We start from the raw sequence: 21,389 nt of genomic DNA, 5'->3' as shown, positions 1-21,389 counted from the left end.
TTCAGAACAAACAGTGATGCTGATAATGCTAATGACAAAAGACGAGATCGAAGTCTACAATTATGAATATCAAACTGACTCGTATGAACATTCTGGATTTGAATATCCATACTAACCTGGAAAAATTTGGATTTGAATCCATACTAATACAATGAGCATAGAATGTATACTGCCACAGACAGAGCAGACATTAGCAGTGGCACTATGCTGTTTTTAAAGCAAATAAAATTCTGCAGGAGCAACAGTATTCACCCTGACAGTACAGTTAAGCATTGCTACATATACAGGGTGTCCCAAAAGTCCCCATACATACTGTTGGGGAATATGAAAACTTTTTCACAAAATGTCTTCCCATACTTCATTTAAACCCCCCCGATAGACTTTAAGAACGCCTTTGACAAAAGAAGAACGCATCGAAATCATTCTCACGGCTGGATCGGGAAGCAGTCGCAAGGTTGCGATCGACTTTAACGGGAAACATGGCGAGCACATCACGCTCTACACTGATGCCAAACTGAGAGCCGAAGTTGGAAGAGACGACTCCCTGTGTGTTTACAAAGAAATGGCAATCATGTAGAGGATGACGCTAAAAAGTGTTCATTTCACTTATTTATGGAGACGTTTGGGACACGCTGTAGTATGTGCTCTACAAGTGGTTCATAGTGGTGCTCTAAAAGCCATAAAACGCCACTGGAATTAAGCCATGGAACGAAAATGGAGCACGAGGAACAGATCTACATACAACAAAGTAAAAGTAAATTTAGTCAAATGTAAGAGAGTAATTGTGATATGTTAATGTCCACCTATGAAGGTGGTGGTTAGACCCACACACACACACACACACACACACACACACACACACACACACACACACACATCTCTTAATCAGCGTCCAGTCGGGCTGTGGGCTTCTCTGAAGACTGTGGCCTGGCTGCTGTAAGCCAGAGCATGAATATGGAGCTCTTTTGCGGTGCGGGGCTTGCTTATGTTTTCTGTCTGATATCTCTGGCCCATTCCCATTTCAAAGGGAGGCCCACCCAGGGGTTTGACTTTTTGATCTGGGTTGGCGACAGACTCGACCACCTGCATGCTCTATCAGGCTCTGGCTTGGCATGATCCCCCGCTGACCGCCCAGAGTGGAGGAGCTGGGCACTGAGCACACTGTGGCCACTCTCTCTCTCCATATCTATTTCTCTCACTCTCTCGGAGAGGCCTTTGCTCTCATTTGGTGGACTTTTGAAAATTTTGGGATGAGTCTCTCTGCAGACGTTCAACACCACTGCCATTTTGCTATCTCGCAATAATGTTCTCTGAATGAATCCATGTTAGGAAAAACATACAGGTAAGAATGATGACTCGAGAATGTTATAAAGACAGAGATCTGCTAGACAACTGAAACATGTTGAAATAGGCGAGGTAAAACTCTTGATTTACATTGCTCACTTGCAATGTAAACCATTCCAAGACATTGCAAGATATGTAGTCCAAGATTACATTTAATCAGGTTCCACAGAGTATTTCTCTTCCTCGCAGTCCTCTCTGATTTCTTTGAAGCACTGATTGAATTGAGCAACTGGGCATTAAACCATCAACCATCAAGGCAAATGTTTTAATTGATATGATTACTCTTTAATGATATTATGATTTCTATAAGCAGGCATTAGCATTAAAAGTTAATGGGATGACTGTGACCATGACAATATAATTAAAACCCTCAGGAGTTGCGATGCTCAAATGAATAATTTACAGTGAGCTGGGGGGGAAGGAGGGGGGAGGAAGGGTTTACACAGCCCGACAGAGAAGAGGAGTAGGAAGAAGAGCAAGACAGAAGCTCTGCTTTCCCCCTGCTGGCATTAACGCCTTTGATTACAGGCCACACTATTAGTGCAAAGTATTTGGGTTGTGTCCTTATTAAACCCTGAGCCTTTTGGGAAACATGCTTCCTGTTTGATGCAGTGTAAGTGTTCTAAACAGAGAATCTACCAGAAGTCTGGCAGCCTCTGAGGAGGAGGAGGACAGCACACGTCACATCTCCTTGACTATCTTTAACCTTGTGGAGGAATAGGAATGCGTGCAGGCCCACGTTGCACTAATGGCTCCTTTGCTTTGGGTTAGGATGCTATTAAAAGAGGAGCCCGAGTGTATGGAGACATGTACACATGCCTCTTCAAAGTGGTAAACATGTGGACTTGCGTGGCCCTCTCTGGCTCCATCTTAGAACAATATTTACAACTTTTTTTATCACGGAACGGTAATGTTGTCCTCGTCGCACAGCACTGCCTCTCGAAACCAAACAAATTCTGGAGTGTGTGAATGAGTTTGTGCGTGCGTGTGTGTGTGTGGAATTTCCAGAACATCAGAGTTTGTAGTAGCAGTGGACTGGAGTTCACTCCGTTCCTCGTTTTCACATAAAATACCACCTTCGCATGGTAATACATGGTATAAATTACACCAGGTTTGAAAATGGATGCACTGCTATGCAGGTAAATTACAGCAATGGGAATAAAAACAACACGGTATTAATCAAATACACAGTCATTTAGGAAGTCTGCAGTCAGAGAGTGAAATATGTATGTATGTGTGTTTCCTCATTCCTCCCGACCATAAATGACATTGAATAGCAGTGTAGGTTTAAAGAATGAGCGCTTAATTTGCTTGCTTTCAGAGAGCCAGGAGAGGGGAAAAAGGCGCTCAGAGCCGTCATGCAGAAAGGCAGCAGGCAGGGGCATGGCAGCGCGTGGCAAAAAGCTCATAAATCCTGATTTGAGCTGGCCTGAGCCGGCAGCCACGCTACGCCACTACATTTCTTAAATGCTATGTCTGATTAAGTCTTCCCATTAGGTGACAGCTGAACTTTAACATTAATATGATAATATTGAAATAAGTGGTGTTATTTACTTAGCGCCGGGGCGGGATGGAGGGGAGGGGGCAAGGGAGGGGCGGCAGAGGGGGGGGATGATGAATGATTTCTGGACAGCTCTTGTGACACCAGGCAGCCGCAGCCTCTCTAATGAGACTTGACAAAATGGAGACATATGCAGAAATATTGGTTACAGTCTACGTCCCCGTCAACCTCTCTCTCTCGCTCTCTCTCCCTCTCTCTCTCACACACACACACACACACACACACACACACACACACACACACACACACACACTCTCTCCTTCTCTGTGTGCCGGCCCTGATTGTCTACAACCACTGAAGCATCTATTTCAATTGGCACTTCCTTCCTGGCCCCAGGATTTTAAATTTAGCTGGTGTCATTTACATATTACTCTTAATCAAAAAAGAAAAAAAGAAACAAAACCTTGCCGTCACGGTTCAGGGACAAGCGCAAAGGCACTTTATAAAATGGAGATGTGACAGATGAGTAAATTCTGTGTGAGCGTGCTTGCCTCTGTGCGTGCGGGTATGTGCGTGTGGATGGGTGAAAAAAGCGAGCCAGTGAGAGAGGGATATGAGGAAGATAGCATATAACTGTGTTTATGAAAGAACAGGTGAAATAAAATAGAAAAAGAGTATTTGCATATTGTCTTGATTATTAAAGAAGTATCATGCAGGGAAAATAGCTTTATATTGTGCAAATGTGAAGCAGACACTAGGGAGCCAGACTGCCAGGCTGCTAAAGCAAATAGGTAAATATTTCAACATCATTTCCATACAGGCAAAAGAAGTGCCATCGCTTTCAGTGAGGTACTCTGATCCTAAACTGTTTCCTTTTATTCACACAGGCTCACCTGGAGTGTGTTTGTGCACATGTGCGCATGTGTGTGTTCTCATGCACTAGACAGCACAAGACCAGTAGCAGCAGAAACGGGGTCCCTACCTTCCTCTTACCTTCTCAGCATGCCTGAAAGGACACGGGAACTCTTGCCCAAGTTCGCATCAGTCTCTCTCAACTGTAAAGAAAAAGACAAGAGTCTGTATACATACTGTATATGTGCCACTAAAAATCACACGCTTGAGCGGAGAGGACAAAAAGAAACTAAACCCATGTTCAGAAAATATACAAATTAGACAAAGCATTTACACTGATACACTAGACACTTTATTAGCAACAGCAACACATTTATGCTTTTCTGCTCAGCAAGGTTGTAAAGAATGCTTATTTGAGTGACTATAGACTTCCTGTCAGCTCAGGAAGTCTCTTCTGATTTCTCTAATCAACAAGCTATGTCAGCCTGCAGACCCTCCACACCATTTTTCATGTTCAGCACCATTCTGTGTAAACTCTAGAGATTATTGGAACCAAAATCCGTGCCAAGCTCAAAGTCACAGAGATCACACTTTTTCTTCATCCTGATGTTTGATACGACATTAACTGAAGCTCTTGACCTGTATCTGCATATGCTTATGCACTGTGTCACAGGATTAGCCGATTTGATAACTGCTTGAATGTGCACAGGTGCTCCTAATAAAACGGACAGTATGTATGTATTATTGGGATGGATGGATGGCTAGATAGGATGGATAGGGGGATAGATAGAAGCTCATACATTAAATTGCTCCCAAAACATAAGCCAGTAAAAGGTGTGGATTAAGCTTTGATTATCTTTCTAATATCCAGAGGCCAATTCCTTTTTATCTCACCATTTAATTTGTTCCCACTCTCCCTCATCGTTACTTTATGTGAATCTCAGACAGCAATAGAAGTGCGACCGCCATTTCTCTGAAGGAATGCGCAAGGGTGTGAATATATGTGCATGTGTATTTAGGAATGCTGATGCTGCTGTAGAAGAGAAATCAGATATATGATGCAGGAGGCCTTTCCAGCACAATGCCTGCTCTCTCCTAACACACAGCAGGGTGCCTCTCCGCTTTACTCTCCTGCTCTCTAGTAACCACTCTGTGTGTGTGTGTGTGTGTGTGTGTGTATATATGTGTGTGTGTGTGTGTGTGTATATATGTGTGTGTGTGTGTGTGTGTATATATGTGTGTGTGTGTGTGTGTGTATATATATATATATATATATATATATGTGTCTTGGCGCCAGGCACAAGAACAATAACAAAACTGGCTTTGGATAGGTTTGGGACATGGTACCGACGACAGTCTGAGATAACTCTCTCAATAAGGGATCAGTGTAAATATTATAATCAGAACCTAGAAAAGACACTAATTATATTCTGAAATAATGCGAGGCTGTGTATATATGTAGGAGCATATATGTATGAGTGTCTGCAGGTATCCCCTAAATTTGTTCCAATCTCTCTGATGTGCGGTCTTATGCAAAGAGGAACCCTTTACATCTGATGTTTTCACATCATGTTTTTCTTTTCCCCCTGATTTTTCTATTCTTTCTTTTTTTTTTTGCCCAACAAAATGCCTTTAAAGTGTAAGAGGCCAGTGGAGGCTCCAGGGAAGGAGGGTTATTCTCCACAGACAGCAGACCTTTGAAAGGAAATGTTTTATTTCCTTTGAAATGGGCTGGCAGCCCAACTGCCATGTTGTGGTCTTTAAGCATCCTTCATAAGGGGCCATCAGAAAGGCCCCTGACTGAGCACACTCCACCTGGGGGTTGGGACACAACACTCCCATATGGAAAGAACAAGAGAATGAGAACTTTTGAGAGAGGGAAAATTGAAAAACAGCAAATACAGAAAATTGAGACAGAGAGAGAGAATGAGGAAAATACAAAGGTTTATGGAAACATTTAAGACTAACATTGGCCAGTATGATGGACAGCATCTTCTGAAGACAGCATCTTCTGATGTGCTTAGAAATGATTAGTGTGTTAGCCAAGCTCCATACCAATCTGGAACATGGAGGACTTCACAGGCACAGTTACTAATTTACAGCCCATAGCTTGAATGCCAGTCTGTTAGCATGACCTAAAGCACTATTTCCAGAGAAAGTGTTAGACTTTGTGTCAGCATCAGTATACAATTCACCCAGAAGAAGATGGGAGGCTTTGGAAATACCAAGAACACAACCCTCGTTATGCTCACGATGACCATTTAGACAGTCTTGCATCATGCATGTCATTACTGCATGGGACATGTTAACTACAAAGATGTCTTCTTAGTGCTGTGCTCCTTATCAAATGACCTATTATCCATGTTGTACATACAATCGATCCCTGTAGTGCCAAGACTATATTAATGCACAGTGAGAGAAAGAGAGAGAGGGAGGCATGATCCACCCCCCTGACCATCACCGAGAGCACTCATGTCCTCTAAGATAGTGTGTGATTTGTAGTGCTTTACACTTTTTTTTTTTTTTTGTTTTTTTAACAAGTTAGTACTAACCAGTGCAGTTCCATGCAATCATTTAGCTTTAGTGGATTGTTTTAGCTTGTACATGAATATACTCACCCGCTCTCTGGATCTCTGGATCTTCTCGCGGTCAGTGTGTAGATTGGATAGAATCTCCTGGCCTATTTGTTCTGGAAAAGACAAAAACAGGAAGAGCATGAGAAGCCTCCAATATGTTCCTCACCATACGCATTCCCCATCATGTTTAATTACAATTCACTGAAAGCCCTTTTTTGTTGTACCTAGTACAATGAATGCTTGGGAGAACAATTTCCAAATAGGATTTTTTCCCCCAGAAACTTTTTCAAGGAGCTAAAGAGATAAAGAACTACCTTGAATGAGTACACTGATCCTGCTTTGTATTTTGCACCTGCAGGGACCGTAATCATTATGTAAAACAATAAATGATGTAAACTGCATAAAGGATAAATACACTGTAGGACCAAAAGCTTGTAGACACCTGAGCATCACACTCATATGTGCTGGTTGAACATTCCATTCCAGATTTAGTTCCCCTTTGCTATTAAAATAACCGCCATACTTCTGGAAAGGCTTTCCACTATATTTTGGAATGTGGCTGTCGGGACTTGCTCATTCAGCCACAATAGCATTAGTGAGGTCAGGCGATGTGGCCTGGGGCACAGTTTTTGTTCAAGTTCATCATAAAGGTGTTCAGTGAGGTTGAGGTCAGTCCTCTGTGCAGGCCATTTGAGGTGTTCCACTCCAACCTTGGCAAACCATTTCTTCATTGAGCTCGCATTGTACATAGGGGCATTGTCATGGAACAGGTTTGAGCCCCTTAATTCCAGTGAAGGGAAATTGTAATGTTGCAGCATACAAAGCCATCCTATACAACTATCTGCATTCCTGGCAGCAGTTTGGGGAAGACCCACATATGATTGTCAGGTGCCCACAAACTTTTGGCCATATAATGTACATTTCAGAACATGGTCAAAGTACAGAAACACAGTGAACATGGAGCAGAGGTTTGCTGTGTTGTGTGTATATAGCATAGCTTTTTAAACTAGCTGGGTACTCACAAAAGTAATGTAGAAACCTTCTGCTTGGCCAATCATGCCAAATCACCATTTTTATATAAAACAAGATTTAATAGAGGTTAGCTAAATGTATGTTTTTAAGATACCAGGTAAGAACGTTGGCCATTCTGTAAATGCTGACCATACATCCATGTTCAGTATGCCAAGCTCCACCCAAGTAGCTCTTATTTTGTAAAAAGGACCTGGATAAAAAGGACAGTGAAGCAGGAACCAAGGCCCAAAAATCACACCTGGTTCCTCCAGAGGAAATGGATTTAAACTTGATTTCCTTAAAAAGGTCCTGGGTTGTTATGTGGAAAGAGACGTAAAATCAGGAATGCTGAGTCCACTATATCGGTGACACTAAGTGAAGAAACACTCACCAGACATCTAAAATGCTGGACTGCCTTACAGATTGTGGACAATGGAGAAATCAAATGGCTATTATGCAGCCTGTACCATAAGTCTAGTCTTCTCTGCATGGGTAGTCTGCTAACACTCTAACTTCATTCACAACCTTAGTAAAAGCATTTTTTTTAAAAATATGAAACTCAACTTAGATGGAGGCAGATGTTGCATTTCTACTTATTAACATCTGCTTCATGAACTGGAGCTGTGAGGCAAAAGTGTTAGCTGTGATATGCTTCAAGGCCAGTGGAGGGAGCCTAATTAAAACTCAGAACCAAGAAAACTTGGGAATCCCGAACGAAATTTACAGTAAACGCTTTGAATACTGTTCAGTAACCCTGGGCATATCAAGTTCTACAATAATCCCAACATGCATCATGAGGCTGAACCCAATCAGCGCATGCAATATTGAGGAAACATTTTCCTTCAAAACGTTGCTCATCTGTCACCAGTCTAAACCCATTATACTCACATTTAGTAAACATGTAGAACAAGGCATTTGACAAGCTCATCAACGGTCACTGTCATGTGCACATCCCATGGGTCACGGAAAACAATAAACAAAAACCCCACTCCCGTTCCTCTCATCCAACACACACACACACACACACACACACACACACACACACACACACACACACACACACACACACAACCTGTGAGTAGACATTAGCAGTTTGGAGAGGAGGAGGGGGAAAAGAGAAGTGAGGAATCTTTGGTGCATTTGAAAGGCTCACTTTGATCCTTGCAAACAATTGTAAGTAAACAACACACTCATGGCTGGATTACATTACACAGGTGCAGCATTCAAAGAGCAAGTGTGCATACTCACGACACACAACGAATAAAAAGGGCTGCCTCTACCTGCTTAGAACAAACTCGTATAGACAAATATATAAGAGACAGAGAGGACGAAGACGTAGTTGAATTGAGAGCCTGTGCTCATGCATACACGTCTTCACCTTCATTAATTTCTATTCTGAGTGCAGACAGATTGAAGGATATCCAGATTAGATAGAGTTGCCAGACAGATATGTGACCGATAGGCAGATTAAAAGAGTGAAGAGCGATATTAATAACCATCATAACAGCAGCCAGTCAACAAGCCGCAGACAAGCGGCTGTGGTCGAGGGCGGAAAGCTTCTGTAAAGAAAATTAAGCACTGCTATCAGTCTCTGTCCAAGAGAGTGCCGTAAAACAAATGAGAGTGACCCCCAGGGCTCAAAAGAATGCTGCAATCTTTCTGATAGTCCGACTCATGAAAAAGGACACTCGTTCTGATGCTGCTACTGATGATGGATGAGACCCACGGGCTGAAGGAGAGAAAGTACAAACAAAATAATTCCATCAGGGAGGCCCTGAAAATAGAAAAATACACAGTAATGGAACCAGATTACACACACACATACATACACACACACACATGCACGCGCACACACGTGTGCACGCGCACTTTACTGCTTTACTATGATCACCACTTTTGCTCCACTAGACTCATCATGATCTAGTGAGCACAGTCAAGGTCTCCTCTTTAGGGGTCAAACATGCTTTTATAACCTTTAACTGCAATTGGACACACTCATATGGGTTACAGTTCTCAATTATGAAAACTGTCAAAATGGAAATTATTGATTAAAAAAGGGCAATGTTACTCAAGCAAACTGAACTAGGCAGCTGATTTAATTGCAAATACTTAAACAGCCTATAAAACTGTGATGTCTACTTGTACAGTGTTCCATCCAAGTACAAATAAAAATAAAAGCAGTAAAAGCAGCAGGACAGAGCACAGAATGTATGAGTGATGAGAGAGCATATGAAATCTATGGTGAGAAAGTGATACCTCCTCCCTGTATCCCTGCTGTGGTGTAAACGGTCCAAAATACATTAATGACTCTGGTTTCACTCAGCCAGAACAGGACCTAAAGCATAAATATTCCTTTTAGTTAAGAAAGCACAAATTGATGTTCTCATTAAACCCACCCTCCTTTTTAACCGCCAGCTTCCCTACTGGACAATTAGCTGTGTACATGCCACCTCCCATGAGAGAAGGATACAGTTCCCATCTCTGCAACTAGTCCACCCTTTTCTCTTTTCCTCTGCTTCTCTGATTATCTGTTTGTCTACAGATGCAATCAAAATGATTCAACCCCCATTGCAAATCAGGTTTATTGTCAAAATGTACAGACTTTCAGCTGTTTGCAATGAACAAATCAAACAAAAGCAATTGAAATAGTTCAACGAATGCTTCAAGTAGTTTCCCCCAAATTCAACTGAAAATGCAACTTATAATGATTTCTCCAGGTTCAAAATTATTCAACCGCCTGAATAGAATCCCTCACAACAGCACAAACATGCAAATTAGGTGTTGTCTCAAGTACACTTGACGACGTAAATAATGAAGGGCTTCGTTAGTTGCACCAGGTGTGCTTGAGCTGGAACACATGAAATACCTGAACTGGCTAGGGGTAGAAAATGTATGAAATACCTGAACTGGCTAGGGGTAGAAAATGTATGAAATACCTGGACTGGCTAGGGGTAGAAAATGTATGAAATACCTGGACAGGGTAGAAAAAGGAATCTATCAATGGCTGTTTTCTGAGAAGAAACCAGTTTTCTGAGAAGGCAGGTTGTGAAAAACCCTCGAGTGACTGCAAAAGACCTGCAGCAAGACTTGGTGGCAACAGGCACTGAGGTTTCAGCGAGCACGGTAAGTACGCACATACTAAATGCGTAGAATGTTTCCATGCCACAACTCCAAGACGTACATCACTACTGACCCAAAAGCACAAGAAAAGTCAGCTCAAAATCCTATAAATAAGCCACAGAAGTTTTGGGATTCTGTTCTGTGGAGCAATGAAACAAAACTGGAACTTTTCGGCAGCAATATATCTGGAGGAAGAAGAATGAAGAAAGAACACTCTGTCCACAGTCAAGCATGGTGGAGGCTCGGTGATGCTCTGGGGCTGCTTTGCATCCTCTGCCACTGGAAACCTGCACCGTGTGGAAGGCAAGATAGAGTCACTGAAGTATCAGGAAATCCTAGGAGAAAACGTCATGCTATCTGTGAGGAAGCTGAAGCTTGGGCGTCATTGGACCTTCCAGCAGGACAATGATCCCAAGCATACCTCAAATTCCACCAGGCTTGGTTGTAGAAGAAGTCCTGGAAGAATCTACAGGGACATCGGTCACGTGACTTAAACCCCATAGAAAATCTCTGGTGGGATTTGAAGAAGGCGGATGCAGCACGCAAACCCAAGAATATTACTGAACTGGAGGCCATTGCTCATGAGGAATGATTCCTCAGGAACGCTACCAGAAGCTGTGTATCTTGTTTGCAGCAGGTCATAACAGCAAAAGGGTGCTCTACTAAGTACTAAAGATGCTTGCCATGAAGGGGTTGAATAATTTTGAAACTGGAGAAATCATTATAAGTTGCATTTTCAGTTGAATTTGGGGAAACTACTTGAAGCATTTGTTGTGTTGAACTATTTCAATTGCTTTTGTTTGATTTGTTCATTGCAAACAGCTGAAAGTCTGTAAATTTTGACAATAAACCTGATTTGCAATGAGGGTTGAATCATTTTGATTGCAACTGTATACATCTCCCTATGTGCTTTTCTCTCACTATAATGAGAGCTCTGCAGGTTGTATTGAGGCCATGAGGCGCAGCAGATGCTGAATTTAGCTGGAGAAAAACTAACACAGACATTGAGGAGGAGGATGAGAGTTAGCTTCCATTCTCTTCCTGCAGCTTGGCACAGAAAGCCTGATCTCCCTCAGTCTTTTTCACCCTCTCTGTCCATCCATGTCTGTGGCCATTAGGGACTAGAGCCTTTATGCTGCATGACACACTGCCCAGTGGAAATTAAATACAATATGCCAGCCAACATAAACTTAACATCAATAGCACAAAGTGAAAAATGTCCAATCCTTGTCCAATAGCTACAAAAACATCTCTAGAATTATCCTTTAATTATTGTATTTTTTAAAAAATTATTATTTAGAAAAGCTATCTAATCATCACACGTAAAGCATGTCTGTGCAGGAAAGAAGAAAAAGAAGGAAAAAAGCTGCACCCACCAGTATGATTTTTTTTTTTGCTCATAAGGCTATAAAATATTCCTTTCCCGTCTAAGGCCCTATTAGCAATTTACGTGACCCTGATGCTAAGCTTTCCCTTGGTACTGCTAAAGATCCTCCTCCCTAAGGTCCATTTAACAAGCCTATTACTGAAATCTACAATAGCAACATCATTACCGAAGGGCCGATTTTAATTTAAGCTCTTAATCTGCTTATTGCCCAGTACGTACAGAGCAGAAAACATGCACGCTAAAAGGTCTATATTTTTTAACAAATGGATATTGAGTCAGATGCTGAAATGTCTGAATCAGCTCTAATTCAGTGATGATAGATGACAGGAAAAGTGATGCATGTTTGTATTACTTCTTCCTAGTTACTTCGTTCAGTTTTCATGTCTAATATCTCTAATGTCTCCGTCATGTTGCTGTCTCATCGTCTGTTTTTTTCCCGTCTGGCTGGGTAGCAGTCTGTACATCTTTCAGTGGACTGTCCAGGTCGGTCCACAGAGGCTCAATTCACTCTGGACATCCCGGGGGTCCGGATGTCACTCGTTTTCATTCCTCTTTTCCTGCTAGTGAGAAGAGCAGGAGAACACAACAGGGAAGACACTACCTCTCTGTTGCCTCATCCCTCCATCCCTCCATCCCTCCACCCCCCTGGTGGACATGTATAATTGGACACATAATCAATTTTACAGTAGCTGTTTGAGTGCAAGTCCTCTCTGAGTTGTCTGAAGACCTGTGTCAGTTCCCAAAGCTGAAAGGCTACAAACCCCGACACACGCTCACTCCCAGGCTCTGCTCCGCTCTTTATTATAGGGCCGCAGACACTTTTTTGATGGTTACTCTAGATGGACACAATCCACGGACAGCCAAATGAGAGGAAGAGTGCCCAGGGGAAGAGTAAAGATAAGCCTGACAGTAGGCAGCCACTCTCACACACCCTCTGGCACATGTACACATGCCCCTTTGTCTATTTTTTTGTGTCTTTTTTTTTTTTTTTGGAGTTATTCCCTTTCTGGTGTCAGAATATCATTTTAATCAAAAGTTGTGCACTGTTTAATAACCTACATTTTGGTCTCAATTATTTGTGACCTTAGTGAGCATTTCAGACATAAGAGAGAAATAAATAGCAACACATATGAAACATTAAGACTTGAACAAAGAATTTGCCCTGAAGATCAGGGAAAGGACAGCAACAGAATGTGAAGAAAAAGAGAGAAGAGAGAGAGGACAAAGGCGTGTGTGTGTGTGTGTGTGCGCATGTATGTGAGAGAGAGAGAGTGTGCTGGGCAATCAGGCCTCATTTCTCTAGGCTTTCTTCACTCAGCTGGCCACTGTTTTATTCATTGCCTTAGTTCTGACCCTACCATGCTCCTGTTCTGAAAAATCATTTCTGATTAAGACAAATCTTTATTAGCCAGTCATTCAAGTTAGACCATTTATCATGCGCTCTCTGACTCTCCTCCCCTCTCAACACACAGCACCACTCACCCGCTTCTTTAAGAGCCTGATTACTGACAATTGGTGGAGATGGAGATGTGAAGCTCTCTTATGGGTGATAAGACACAGGTTTAATGGGTATGAATGACCATAGCAGCAGGAGAGTGCACAGTAATTGAACTATTTGTTTAAAGCAGGAAGGAGGGGAAAAATGAACACTTCTGCCCTATCCCTTTTCCTCATCCCTGGCTGCCCTGGCAAAAAGCGGATTGCCATTGATGAAACAGAGCTGCTGCTCAGCCGGGTCCTAAATGAGGACGAATTAGAGGCAACGGCATGGTAAAGAGTTGCTCTAATAGTGATAAATCACTCAAAACGAATACATAAATACATGTAAAACAAACAAACATCACTGAATATAAATGCAAGTTAAGCAGCAGCAACTTGGAATTGTAGTAGGAAATCTAATCTCATATAATAGGAACCTTATCAATACATGTATTAAGGGTGAAAGCTTTCCTTTTCTCCAGAACTTCCATCTTGCCTTTTGGGTCCATTAAGACGGAAACTGGAGTGCCTTAGGGCTGTGCTATAGGCCCTTTCCTGTATTCTTTCTTTACCCTCGGCTGTTTACCATGAAGTTAGTAACTTTAAATACATCAGAACAAATTAGAAAGAGACTTACGTGTAGAAGACATTCTCTCACTCAAACCTACTTAAACCTGAAGCTGCAGAAACTGAGTGCATCAACGTCCTCCTAACATTCTTGCCAGCACCATATGACAAATGCAGCATAACAGCATTCAAAACCTACCAGGGAACGAGATCACCACAGATCATCATTGGGTTACCATTGAGCTCAGTGTCGGGCAGAATCAGGAACCCCACTCACCCCAACTGTAGCCTTTTTATACTTCTGCCATCTAGAAAGCAGCACATGTTTCCAGTACAGTCCCAAAACCAGCAGCCATCCCAACCCAAACGTTCTATACTACATAGTTACATATTACTACTTATTTCATCTCACAAGCCAGACTTCAAGCATTCACAAGAAACTCTGGCACATTTGGTCAATAAACACTGCCAAGAAGATGACAGACTATAGAGTTTTTCCTGTATCTTGTCACCAAACATGTAAGGTTATATCATTTACTCACTACTACCTGATTTAAATACTCATTGACGACTTTTACAAACAGGATTGAGAAACACTGCACAGAAATACATGTACATAAAATAATTCAAGACTCTGAAGCTTGTGACCAGAAAAGTGTACAAACGAATTCAGCTCCATGGGCTGCAGATAAAGAGTCCGAGGCTGAGATTACTATTTATTTCAAGTAGCCTTCAATAAACCATTTTCACAGTTCCTTGTGCATTCGACTTCTTATTGTCTAATTGTTTAATAGCTGTATTTCTCCAGCATTTGCAGTGTTTATAGTTCATCTCAGATCTCCCAAACTATTGCTTGTTGTCCAACTTTATAGTCTGATATTGTCCATATCTCATATATAACTGTAAAATTATGAAAATGTATTTGTCCACAATACGTATAACAAACTGGACTATGATTTATAATACAATTGATATAACCAATACAGCCTAAACAGCTCTGCATAATGTCCTTTTACAATTTGCCAAGACTTAATCACCCAGCCTTACTGAAGCATCCAAATGAATACTAATAGATTTCAGAGTAGAGTGTTATTATCTAGCTTACATGTTACATGTTCATGGGGACCAGAGGTTCAGGTTTCTTATTAAATGACCAGAGTTTCAATGCACCACTGGACACTATACATCTACTGCACCCATGCTGGTCATTCTCTCGCCCGACGACCGAACAATATTCATTAATTAAATTAATTATTTTCATACCTTCAATATAGAAAGTGATTTGCATTTGCAGATCAGGACTGTGCTGAGAGAACATGTGCACCAAACGTGACCAAGTGGAATTAAAACTCTCATACAGCATCAACTACATTAACTCTATAGACTATATTAATATTGATCACTTGGTCACTACATTTTCCTTTTTCCATTTACCAGCGCATTGCGAACGTAAATAGATTATTAAAAGAAATGGCGCATTTTTGTCAGTCTTGAGTTGTGTTTGAGCATGGCCATTAAAAAGGGCCCAGAAATGCTACTGCATCTTCTTCTCAAGTAAACACAACAACAGCTTCACGCTTCTTTGTCCCCCAACTGGACAAAATCAGAATACTTCGGTCACACTGCCACTATTATTTAACGGACAATGCAACCGATGAAAAGGAGTCGTATGGATTGCAACATGAATACAGAATACACTTGCTTGTTCTGCATTTCCACACGCACACATGCACGCACGACTAGCCTGAAGAATGCCAACTAGTGAAATTAAACTGGTGCGATCTCAGAGCTGATAATACGGACGCTTTTCTCAGTAGAGACAAAGAGAAAAAGGAAGTGTAAGAAAGAGAAAAAGAACAACAGCGTACAGGCCAGGCAGCAACAGGGGGAGGGCCGCTCTTAAAATCAACTCAGTTCTTCCTAATCACACGCTGCACATTATTTCCCAGGCTTCCCGTAACTTCACACGCTGCAGAGCGAGTGAGCTACAGTGCACTGGATGGGGGGAGGTGGGGGGGAGGTTGCATCACCAACTTGATGCTCTTCTACAATCTTTCAAGCAGTTTAGCAACGTTAATCATCCTATTACTGCTGATTAAAGGGTTTAGCTTTTCTAATCAGAAACTTGACAGACAGATCAAAGGACCAAACATAAATTTTGCCTTTTAATTATCTGTACAACACCACACCTCAGGCTGTTCTTCCCTGCCCATCTCATAAAAAAAAAAAAAAATCCTCAGCCACAGATGATGCTGAGATCTAACACTTCCTAACAGTTCATTATCCAATAAGACATTAAAAAAAAACAAACATTCAGAGTATAAAAGCTGCCTTCACAATTAGCCAAGACCTGAGGGAACCCTGCAGTCCCGTGTTCCTGGATATTGCAGGACTCCAAATTGAATCACTTTAATTATGTTTGTCAAAAACGGACATGCTGTCACCTTCATTTACATGTTTTGACAGGAAGACTCTATAAAGGCTCAATGGGAGTTTAGCACATTTCAACACCTACTGATTGCGTTGTTGTTTTGGTCTCTGTTTAATAACCAAAGTAATTTGAACTTTGTTGAAGCACCCCTCTTTTTTTTCTACACTGTATAACAAAGAACAGGAGCAGACAGTATTTGAGCAGTTATCCTATTATGTGTTATGTTAAACCATCATTTATAATAATTTAAACATCGTTAATCATACCAATAAAAGAAGCTTTACTGTGTAGGGTGGACTTGATGTTATTTGCCTCTGCACAGGTTAGAAACCAGGAGCATGTTCGACTTTTACAAGACAGGAACGTATGTGGTATACGTGTGTTTATTTGGTGCAAGAGAACAGAAATCTAATACCGGATCTGTGAAAGGCAAGCGCAGTCAAAGTGGGGACTCCAGGTAAAACTTTCGTGTTCAGGTTTATTGTGAGTTACTGGAGGACAAATGAAGAAATAATAGTTTGAGTGCTACAGGAAGTTCCTTTCTATTCCTACTGTTTTAAATGAATCACAGTACAACATTGTGAAAGATTCTTAAAGCACTGCATATTAAAAATGTACTCATTAATACAGAACTCCTGGCACACTGGTGCAGTAATCAGTGGCACCCAGAATGTCAGGTTAGAGCAATTCCTTGCTGAAAAATGATTTTTCCTTGTACGCGCACATTATTTTTCTTTCAAACTTTCCAACTCCAGATTTCTCTGATATGTTCTTGTGAAATATCGCCGTGTGTTCCCTTACTTGAAGTTCCCCCTTAAAGATTGGTGTGATAAGAAACTGTATCTGATGTCTGAGAAACCTGACAAGCCTGCTGTTACTGCTGTGTGGGAAGACCTGTGGCATTTCCCCCTTGGGACAGAGTGAGCAGTTTCTTTTGACTGTTCAGAAACTGCGTGCAGCAACGTATTCACTTCAGACTTGCAGGTCCCACACAGAGACAAGGGTCTGTGCCTCATTGCTTCCATGTGCTCTTCATTTGGAAGAAGGTCTATTACAGGTCACACTTACAGCAGTATACCCGTATAAACACTGTTCCGCACAAGTTAATATGTGATTAACTTAATTATTGCTTTTCAAGAAAAGCTAGGTTCCGAAACTGCCCATATTGACTAACGTCGAAGCTGAGTACTTTTTACAAGTATTTTTCCAAATGTTAGCATTTAGTTGTAATCCAAAATAAGAAAAAACACAGGAACAAAAATTTTCCCCTCTCAATTTATATCTTGCGAATTGCATCGATGGCATGCCAATGATTTGTAAAATATATACACTCTCTAAACAAACGTGCATTCTCTGTGGAAATAGAAATGTCTTTGTTGATTTCGTTAAAGCAGCAACAGAGGGCGTGAAAGCAAGGCATCAAACATGAGCGTAAATGGGAATCAAGCGGCATCTCGCAACACTGTGCTGTTAAAAAGTCAGAGCCCTGACAGTTTCTGACAGTTTTCAACACTTTAATATTCTGTCAACTCGAACTTTGAATTCATTAATACACTGAAAATTGTCTGGCTGAAGATGTTTACCAAATCAGCCTCAAGTTGAGCATGGAGCAAAATGGTGTTAAAAATATAAGATACAGTTTCTAAATAGATAAATAAATAAATAAATAAGCAAGCACTATGGCAAGCATAAAGCTTCACAGACACAGCAGTGAATATAACTCAAAGTGTGAGTATTTGTGTAAATGTTGTCTTATTTTTTTTCCCCAGTTTACATTAGTAAAAATGTCAAAAGGGCAAACAGGGGATACATTTCCCTCCACACAATACATGAAGGACTAATCCTGCAGCCGCTCTAAATGGCCTTGGTTGCTCTGTTCCTACATTTTTATTCTATTGTTCTTCTTCTTATACACTTCATATTTCGTTCTAAAGTGTCCGGCACATTTGTTTCCTGGTAAACAGGAAGAGGGATTATGACAGTCAGTACAGTACAGTGTGGCCTTGTGCCCACTCAAAACACAAGATTGTTCTCCCGCTTTCAGTCAATGCCAACACACATCGCATGTTTAGTGAAAGTCAAATAATAATACTATTATAGAGGGGAGATGAGGCATGGAGGGAACTCACAAAAGAGAAATGCATCATGCGCTTCATTTAACAATGACCACGGACAGCCTAATGAAGAGAGATTATTGTGATTGAGAAAATGCACAACATTACACATACTACTCCTTGGTTGGGGTGTGTGTGTGCGTGCGTGCGTGTGTGTGCGTGTGTGTGTGCGCGTGTGTGTGTGCGTACGTGTTCGTTCAACATTGCAGAACATCAGAAACTCTCCTCAGAGCCACAAAGACTTCCTAAAATGATCCAGTTTCTTTAACAGTGGACGAAAAAAATTCAATACACTGTACATTAAACGTACACTGAATATACTGTAAATATACTGAATATATTACACAGAGTATAAACACAGTAAACAAGGCTTTTAGTTTCTATGCTTGATACACACACCGAATACCTCTAGCTAATGATACTCTATATGTTTGCTCAGTGAAACCCAATTATTTAACCCAAAAATGAAACAAAAGTAGTTCTCACAAGAATGAGAGCTTAAAAAAAATGAAATAAAATCACCTAAAATTGTCAGATATGCCGCTTATCCTACACAGGGTCACAGGGAGTCTGGAGCCTATCTCAGGGGACTCAAGGCACGAGGTGGGGGACACACTGCGAGGGGTGCCAACCCATCACAGGGCACAATCACACACTACGGACAATCTGGACACGCCAAATAGCCTACAACGCATGTCTTTGGACTGGGGGAGGAAACCCCCGAAGCATGGGGAGAACATGCAAACTCTACACACACAGGATGGATGCGGTATTCGAACCCCGACCCTGGAGGTGTGGGGCAACAATGCGAACCACTAGGCCCCAAATATCAATTAGCATCAAATAACATATTCTGTTGTATGCATGTTACAATATTACCAACTGAAAATACTTCAAAAGGCTGAAAAGAGGTGCCGAAAATAGGGAAAATATAACCAACATGCACATGTTTCAATTCTGATGGGATTCCCAGCAACGCTACACGTTTTCATTCGACAACTGCAATAACCAACTGAACAGGACTGAACTGGTGTCGTGAAATGGATGAATTAGCAGCAAATTACTACGAGGCACAGCGAATAAAACTTGACATGAAATCAGAAGGGCTAAGAGAAAAATCACCTCAGCACTGCTGAATTAACCACAGCAGCCTCCACACCTTGCCTGACCTCCCTGCCATCTCATCCACTAATGAAGCATATCGAACTTTTTAGACATAGCAGAACTAATTTAATCCAACTTCTGAGAGCGCTGCTCCATCAAATTAATTATTCATAAAGGACACGATATTATAACTCACTTGTCAACTCTGTGACTGTCCTTTTCAAATCTCCCTGTGTGTTTTCTCTTTCTTTTGTCTTCTGCCTTTTGTCTTCCTCCTACTCGTGCTTTTTAATCTATTACTGAATGTCACACGTTGGCACGGCTGCAGCTGAACAAAATTATTTACTTGTGGTGTTTTTTGAAGTTGCTTGGTGGTGGCAGGAGAATCGAGCTGATTGTGGGCTATTGTTTGGAAAGCAACTCCCTATGGATGGCTGGGATCCAGCGGCAGGGCCACTACCAAAGCATCGTAATAACATAACCTGGATACCTTTCAATCTCTCATGAATAATACATGGTATCTCACTGAGCCCACCTCTCCTTAATGTTGTTTAGATCAGTGGGTAAGAGGAGGGCGATGAGGTGGGCTCAGCACGCTCAGTCCTGTTCTCTCTCACACACACACACGGAGGCTCTCTCTCTAGTCAGCGTGATGGAATGTGACCCCAGCATTAGTGACAGACAGAAGAGCCGCAAATTTACCTGGAACCCCCACGGCCTGCTGCTTTCACTACTATAATAAATGAGACTCGGTGAGGAGGCCAGCCAAGCAATAAACATGCAGAGAGAGCGCTGATCACTAACTATACCCTAACATAAATCAGACCAGAAAATACTGTAAGCTGATCCTGTTTAAGAATTTATTAACGGATGGGTTTTTTCTTTTAAATAAAAAAAATAAAACAGCTTCTGGTCTTACTGGCAGGACTGTAAATGGCATGTATGCAGAAACCTGGAACATTTGGTATAACCTTGTGGGTGCTTAAGAGGTACGTCACTGCTGGTCGGTCTTAATTTTGTGGAAGTTTGTAGAAGAATGATGTCACATCACAACAATCTACCATGCAATTAAAAAGAAAAGAATACCAAGTTTCATACCTACATACATATATGGGAGGAGTGCAGAAAGAGGCTCCAATGTCTTGTAACAGTCAGATGTAAAATGTAAAGCTGTAGCTTAAAGTTTTCTAACAAGCAAAAGTCAGGATTGAGTGCTTTGCGATGTCTCTAATATGACGAGCTGAATTTTTTTGTCTTCGAGGGAGAGAAATAGAGGGTAGTGAGTTTTATAATGTAAGCGAGATCAGGATATGACTTGTTTCGCAGACTTTCCACAACATGACTAACTTAAAAGCGAGTAAACAAGATGATACAGTGTTGTTTAATTAGTGAAAACGTATTGATTTTGACAAATTGCTGTGGTATAAATGGGAATAAGTCACTTCAAGACGTGCTGTTACAAGAAAATAAACAATGAGGTGTTTTATTCCTTTTATACCACTATATGTCCTTAGACTTCCATTAAAAACAAAAACACGCATATGATTAAACATTTTTGCAACCACTGCACGATGATGAAAATCCAGGTCTTTTAATGGATGGCTATATTACTTTATCTACACCCCTGTTGATTAAAACAGCAATGAGCTTTGAGGAAACTACGATGCATGCAGGCACACCAACACACGCACGCAGATCTGTGGGGGTGAACAGCTGTGTGACCGCTGAGGACAAAGACACTGCTGTTAGCGATACTGTGCTGTTTATGGACTGAGAGATGCCTTACAAACAGAGAGTAGTACCAGGAGCACAAGCTGCCCTAGAACACACACTTACAAAGAGCTGCCTGTCAGCAGCCTGAACCAGCAACCAGCAGCTCACCAACACCACTCGCTGTTCTTTC

The 21,389-nt window shown here is 41.5% G+C and overlaps 1 protein-coding gene across 4 annotated transcripts in view; it reads right to left on the bottom strand.

The window, feature by feature from the left end:
- Window positions 1–21,389, bottom strand: part of vti1a (vesicle transport through interaction with t-SNAREs 1A) — a 117,329-nt gene that overhangs the window by 38,004 nt on the left and 57,936 nt on the right. For 3 of the 4 annotated variants that reach the window (XR_008397755.1, XM_047159326.2, XM_017483705.3), the window contains exons 6-7: window positions 6,316–6,386; window positions 3,839–3,900 (exon numbers count right to left, since the gene is read on the bottom strand). Coding sequence is in view for 3 of the 4 variants with exons in the window: in XM_047159326.2 (XP_047015282.1) it covers window positions 3,839–3,900; window positions 6,316–6,386 (133 nt within the window). In the remaining variant the exon portion in view is untranslated. Of the gene's footprint in view, window positions 1–3,827; window positions 3,901–6,315; window positions 6,387–21,389 lie in introns of all 4 variants that reach the window. The other variant, XM_017483708.3, reaches the window with a different exon arrangement.

This window comes from Ictalurus punctatus, chromosome 13 (assembly GCF_001660625.3).
Source record: "Ictalurus punctatus breed USDA103 chromosome 13, Coco_2.0, whole genome shotgun sequence".
Classification (NCBI taxonomy): domain Eukaryota; kingdom Metazoa; phylum Chordata; class Actinopteri; order Siluriformes; family Ictaluridae; genus Ictalurus; species Ictalurus punctatus.
This window is presented reverse-complemented; position numbering and strand designations above follow the sequence as displayed.